This window comes from Lactuca virosa, chromosome 3 (genome assembly GCF_052849685.1).
Source record: "Lactuca virosa cultivar CGN04683 chromosome 3, Lactuca_virosa_CGN04683_v6, whole genome shotgun sequence".
In the NCBI taxonomy this organism is placed as follows: Eukaryota; Viridiplantae; Streptophyta; class Magnoliopsida; order Asterales; family Asteraceae; genus Lactuca; species Lactuca virosa.
In genome coordinates, this window is record NC_136428.1 from 154820822 (window position 1) to 154827829 (window position 7008).

The following is a 7008-nucleotide window of genomic DNA, read 5'->3' on the forward strand; positions in this document are numbered from 1 at the left end:
AGCACAATCGATTAAAAATAAATAAATATATAAATATATTTTTAAGTGTAATTATGGAAATTGATTTCAAAAGCTAAGTAACATTTTGTTAGATTTGAAACGTTTTCTTTAAATTAAAAGCTAAACGCTCGTACCGACAAACGAAACTTTTTGTTTAAACTAGATTGTTTTGTCAAAAGCTAAATAATAGAAGTTTCCAAACGCTTCGAAAAGCTCCGTGTCAAACACCCCATTGTTTTTGTAAAGAGAAGACCTCAACGATGATGATGATGCAAGGATATCTAGCTTGGATTTCTATTGAGATTCATTGGTAGACTCAATTGATGGTTTGAGAGGCACATTAATGATTAATCACATAAAAACAAAGAAAAAAAACAATAACTGGATAGACTTATTGAAATTGCAAACATCTATCGAGTAATTCGAATATATATGTTGTGTGCTTTGCAAATTGGTGATCACATTAAATTTAATTTTCATAAAAACAAAAGTTACAAGACTCAGATTGCAAACTATCTGTGAAGTTTGAGCAGAAATAACCATATCTTCTTCACCATGTCTACAGAACCTGCAATGTTATTCAAGAATAAGCATATTAACATGAAATTAAGAGAACTCAAACACAAAACATCCAAAATAAATCGAGATATACCCTAATTTCAATCTTGCATATCCCTTTTTGTGTTCAGTGAATCAACATCACCAGGTGTTTCGATGATCTTGCCATCCTTTGGCACAAGACAGGGGATCCCATCTACTATCTGATAGAAAAAAGAACATACACCGAAATGAATTTGTGAACATATTGATAAAAGAAATACTTATCATTGTACTCGATCAGTATCTAAACCATTAGGATTTGAGTAATCAATTTGGTATAACTGTATAATTAATTACTTTTCTTACTACTATGCTTCTCCAAATTGGGATATTTTGACCTAAATCAGGAAATTGTAAGCTTATCGCTTTTTTGCCAAATACTCAAGCGCATATCAAAAATGGATGTTGAAGAATCTGATCAAAGACAAAGAAAAGGGGAATCATACAACTCACCGGGAAAGAAACACCGATTGCATCACTTATCAGGGAATTCGATTTCTCACAAACCCTAAATCAACAAAAAAATAAACGTTCGGATCATTGGGGTTAAAATCGAAACTTGTTTTGATAATTTGAAGAAAGAAATACAGAAACGAAACAGATGAGAGTACCTCAAGGGTTGTTTAGAAAGCGGACAGACGAGTATCTCAGAAAAAACTTTGCTGATTTTAACTACCCTGCTTGCTGTGACCATTTTTCTCCCCCCTTTTTTGCTTATTTCATTGAATGACATTGAAATATTAACATATGAGCAAAATTTATACCCGTTTAAAAATGACATCTTAATATGCTAGTCTAGTCCTACGTTCCATGGGCCATGACATATGCATATTAAACACATGCTTTCGGGCAGGCCCAGGCCCAATGCTAGTCCCAACCAAACTTTGGACAATACCTGGCATGCTAGGTCAAGATCGTAGAACTCACTATTCGGTATATGTTCGGTTAAGTAGCAAGTACTCGAATTCGGTAATTCATGTAGAAATATTTTTAGAGAAATTATATATGTCAAAATAATAAATTAAAATCATAAGTTGATTGATATATATATATATATATATATATATATATATATATATATATATATATATATATATATATATATATATATATATAACAAAATTAGATACATGTGAATATATAAAAACTGAAAAACACACAATGGTGTCATTTTGTGAATAATTACTTAAAATGTAAGATATATATGCAGTAATAATCACATGTGTATGTTAAATAATAAATCATTAAGTATATTATACATATTAATCGCTGAGTTGACCAAGTTTTACAACACTGCTCACTTCAGTAAGAGGCCGATCGAGGAATACTTAGATTCTGTAACTCATATTGGTAAGGGGTCTAGTATGGAGTACTCGGACGAGTAATCGACCAACTCGTTGAGTTTTACAACATTGGGCTAGGTTCGATCTTTTGGGCCGATGCAGGCCAAAATCTAGATGTTCTACTCGGTCTTCGTGAAAAATGGTTTAATTAGGGCAACGTATTATCATGTTCATCATATTAATACACAATAGTTCCCGTTTCCCTTGTCATAACATCATATTTAAAAAAATCAATTATAGCAATGTACTTTATGTTTTTTAATTAGGGCAATGTATTATGTATTTTTCTCTTACTAACATGTCTAAAGAAAGCTCGTTCATGGATTGTACTTTTTTCCTTCCTTCTTCGTTTGTTACCATTTAATGGCTCTTTTGTGACCTTTTTCCTTCTTGTGTTTGAACACACATAAGATACTATAACAGACATCGACATGAAGCAAAGAAGAATGCTATAAAAAATATTATAAGTACGTTGTTATTAGTTGGAAAATACGAAACCAAAAATTATGTCACTTGAAATGCAAGTAAAAAATGGATTCTTGGTCGCGCACTATGACTCCTTCTTTGTGTTGATATGAGAGAGGGATCCCGACAATGATACTAAGTAGCCCCTTTAAAACTACATCAAATACGAAAACCTGCGTCATGGCAACTCCTTTGCTATGTCATGGTCACGTCCAGACAAAACAGACGCGATAAGTCTAGCCACCACGTCGTGGGCCTTCCTTGGGCATGTCGAGGTTTCCAGTCATAAAAGCTTTTCTTCGATAAGAGCTTAATCCATAAAAACCAAAGCTAAAAACATCAGATCTAATTCCTAATAGCTTGATAATGGATAAAGTTTCCAACTTTATCCATTAGCATGGTCCAAACCACCAAGATCTAGACTTTAAGTCTTAAAGGGACCAACAATGCATCTTTCTCAACTTAATCCATTAAGTCCAAGTCTCCAACCTTCAGATCTGAATCAACATGATGATTAGATGGATAAAGTTTCCAACTTTATCCATAATAATGTCTCAAACTTTCAAGATACACCAAAATGACCTAAAGGACCAAGATAACTTGCATGGCTAAAAGGGAAGGCAAAAGATCATAACTTTCCTAGTCCATAAGGCCACTGATGGAGTCTAGGGTCCCAAAGGGTTTTAGATATGATGGAAGCTAAGAAAATACCCTAAAACATGAATCCTTACCTTTAAATACTTCGAAAACCATAAAAATTTGTGGGCTTGGGTTGCACAGTTTTCACCTTGTGATAGCCTGCTTGTCACCTCGTGACGGCTCTCATGTCGTGACAACATTCCTATCACCTCGTGACAACGGGTTTTCACCTAATTTCACTCCAACTTCAAACAATCATAACATCTTCGTTTTAACTTCATTTTCAGCGATCTTTATATTCACGGAAAGGCATTGACGAGCCCCACAACCCTATCAATTTACTTTTGACTTAAAACATACTGAACTAAAATCATTAATTCATGTAAGAAGTCTAAAGCATCACTTTTCCTATTTTTACCATTGGCTCCGAAACACAAATCAAAGGCTTAGATCACTTAACCAACATTATCAACATCCGATAGGGTCTAAAATCTATTTCCTTGATATCCAAGGCCTTCACATGATTGAATTATGGTCTACAATCCTGAAATAAGAAACATCCTGAAACTGGATGTTAGAACTCTCCCCCACTTAATCTGGATTTTGTCCTCGAAATCTGTCTCGGTTAGGATCTTTGAAAGCATCCATAAACAAAACTCATGGGACCACTCGGAACCCTACTTATGCCAAAAAACATCCCATCACTTGGAGACACTTCACTGCAACAACTACTTCGTTCTCCTCAACTGCAAGACCCAAATAACAGCGACAACCACTGAAACCGGGAAACTTCTCAAAAACTAAAACTACAAACTAACTCCATCAATAAACTCCCCAAAATCGGGAACCCATCACCCTAAACTCTAGAAACCATACGTTGACTAGGAACACCACTAAACCATACATAATGAATACCCAAAACATCTCGATCGTGAATTTCAACCAAGCCCAAATCTAGAAAATTGTGCCTAAAATCCTGAAACGTACCCTTGACTTCCTGACAACTCATTCGAGATATTATCAATGAACTTCACGACCCAAAGTTTCAGATCTAATACCCATCTCTGGTAATGAACTCCTAATAATAGCTTACAAGCAATCAGAGACCCACAAATGCAAATATTCAGTAAGACACTTATGATGCACCACTAATATCTCCAACAAACGTTTATTGTCTACATGATCCAAACCAACTGGCCATTGAATCTCTCGACTCCTAAAATGTACTAACACCCAACCATGCCAATAATACCAACGGTCCAAGACCTAAGAGTCTCCAACAAATGACTATCGGGTCTCACCCATATGAGTCATACAACCACTAGTTCATGATACATCATGACATCCTCTAACCACTAGAACGATAAGCTCACGGTGCTACAACGATCTTTCCATCATTCCATCACTAGCCTGAAGACTCACGACCAGCACCACAGTGTCACACCCCCGACCGGTGGCGTAAATGTCGGGCGGTGGGAACGTGGGGAAATTAGATCGACGCATACATATATATATATATATATATATATATATATATATATATATATATATATCTATATATATATATATATATATATATATATATATATATATATATATAGAACGTAACCAAAAAGTATAATACAAACATTTCTTTTATTTATTATAAATTATTTGGGATTACATTGTTTAAAAGTCAAGCACACAACCTATACATTACTAGACACGATAAACACATGAAACTAAATTGTAACACCCATAAAATTCAAGCTAATTTAAAACATTTTAAACCATTCAAAAACCATTAAGTTATTACAACTTGTTTTCAAAATAGTTTAAACATCAGAGTATCCCCAGAACCAAATCACAAAATCATGAAATATGAGGAGCGGTACGATCACGCCTTTGCCTTGCCACGATCACCTGATGTACCTGAAACAATAAACTGAAAACCGTAAGCTCGAAAGCTTAGTAAATTCCCCCAAAATACACGTACACATATAACCATACACATACAGCAATGAACATCATACTATGGGTCCAATCAACCGACAGGTTGGAATACCCCAGGCCCTCAACCGTCGGGTTGGAATGCTAACATACTACGAGTCCAATCATCCTCGGGATGAAATACTCTCGGCCCACAACCATCGGGTTGGAATGCCCACATACCTATACATACAATAACTACTATGGGTCCAATCATCCCTCGGGATGGAATACCCCAGGCCCTCAACCATCAGGTTGGAATGCCCACCTACTATGAGTCCAATCATCCTACCGGGATGGAATACTCCTGGCCCTCAACCATCGGGTTGGAATGCCCACCTACTATACATACAATAACTACTATGGGTCCAATCATCCCTCGGGATGGAATACCCCAGGCCCTCAACCATCAGGTTGGAATGCCCACCTACTATGATTCCAATCATCCTACCGGGATGGAATACTCCTGGCCCTCAACCATCGGGTTGGAATGCCCACATACTAGCAAACATGTGCACCTATCAAATAACCATATAACAGTCTACAAGACAACATACTAGGGCCCTATCATCCTACCGGGATGGAATACCCTCTACTACTGCTCAACACGTGCACATATAACAGGTAATCTCCTACCAGCATACAGACAGTCAGACCAACTACAGGTCACTAAGCATAGCCACATCCAGTCTACCAGAATACCGATCTAACAGAGCATATCATCATATAGCCATCCTATCTACCAGGATGCCAACTAACATATCACAGCAGTAACTAACTCAAATAACAAATCAAAGGGCCGGCCTTGGTGCCTTAGACCCTTGGGTATAGTGAGGATAACTCACCTTGCAACTGCCGAACCGAACCACGAAAGCACAATCCCGAAGCACTGCCCCAAACTCCAACACCTATAGCCATCAATGATCCATTGACATAAATATCCAAATTACCATAATACCCTTGAAGGTCAAACTGGTCAAAGTCAAAGTCCTGGCCAAAGTCAATCTTCCTGATTGACCCTACTCGCCGAGTCAACCCGCTGACTCGTCGAGTTCCTAAACTTCAGAAACTCTTATATCACGACTCGACTCGCCGAGTCACCCCATGACTCGTCGAGTTCAACAATCTCTGAGTCCTATCATGTCCAACTCACTGAGTCACCACTCAACTCACTGATCTGAGTCTTAACCAGAACAGGTTGGGGTTTTGCGTTCTGACTCGCCGAGTCCAAGAACAGACTCGTCGAGTCCACGTCAATCTTCAACAGACTCGCCGAGTTGTTCCTCCAACTCGTCGAGTCCATGCCTATCTTCAACAGACTCACCGAGTCCAAGAACAGACTCGCCGAGTCTCTTTAGTCCTTTATTCATACAGAGGCTTTTCGAGTCATGCAGGGGCTCCAAACCATAGATCCACTCTTTTAGGGCATGACTCTCACGTAAATTTGCAAACTTTATGTGGAAACAAAGAGCTAAAGGCCCAAATCAATCTAGGGCTAAGGTTTAAGACAAGGATGCTTCACCAACAAACCAAGGGCTGATACTTTGTGAGTTTCTGGACCAAGACAAGTCTAGATCTGAAGTAGCAACCTCAGATCTAGACCCCTTGTTGAATCATGAAAAGCGACCCTCTTGAACTTCAGCTACCACAGTCTACAAACACCCGCAGTCAAGCTCCCTCATCAGCAACCACATCCGAAATCATCTAGCCAACCGCAGTCACTCTTACTTTACTTAGTTTATTTATCTTTCTGTAATACTCTCTATTGTCCAGTATGCCTTGCATGGATACTCTTAGAGAGTGAATCAAATGTAATTCTTGAGACTCTATAAATAGAGCTCATTCTCACTTATTCTATATAGATCTGAATACACATCTCTGAAGCTATCTTTTCTATCTCTCTATCTACGCATCACTTCTTACTCTCAAATCTTACTAGAATATAACTGATTACAATCTCTCTTCGGAGCAAGTCTCTTGTGACCTAATCACT

The 7008-nt window shown here is 37.6% G+C and overlaps 1 protein-coding gene across 1 annotated transcript; it reads right to left on the reverse strand.

Annotated features, from left to right (window-relative positions):
• Positions 1–366: 366 nt before the first annotated feature.
• On the reverse strand, positions 367–1371 carry LOC145162690 (Trm112p-like protein). Its single transcript, XM_079081758.1, has 4 exons — positions 1212–1371; positions 1054–1108; positions 653–761; positions 367–568 (listed from the first exon to the last, which is right to left on the reverse strand). The coding sequence occupies exons 1-3, from the start codon at positions 1331–1333 to the stop codon at positions 660–662; spliced, it is 279 nt and encodes a 92-aa protein (XP_078937884.1). The 5' UTR covers positions 1334–1371; the 3' UTR covers positions 367–568; positions 653–659.
• Between the last annotated feature and the right edge of the window lie 5637 nt (positions 1372–7008).

Coding starts and splice junctions, on each gene's coding strand:
- LOC145162690 (XM_079081758.1), bottom strand. CDS start 1,333: ATGTCATTCAATGAAATAAGCAAAAAAGGGGGGAGAAAAATGGTCACA. Junction 1,109..1,211: donor CTTTCTAAACAACCCTTGAG/GTACTCTCATCT, acceptor TTGTTGATTTAG/GGTTTGTGAGAAATCGAATT. Junction 762..1,053: donor CAATCGGTGTTTCTTTCCCG/GTGAGTTGTATG, acceptor TTTTTCTATCAG/ATAGTAGATGGGATCCCCTG.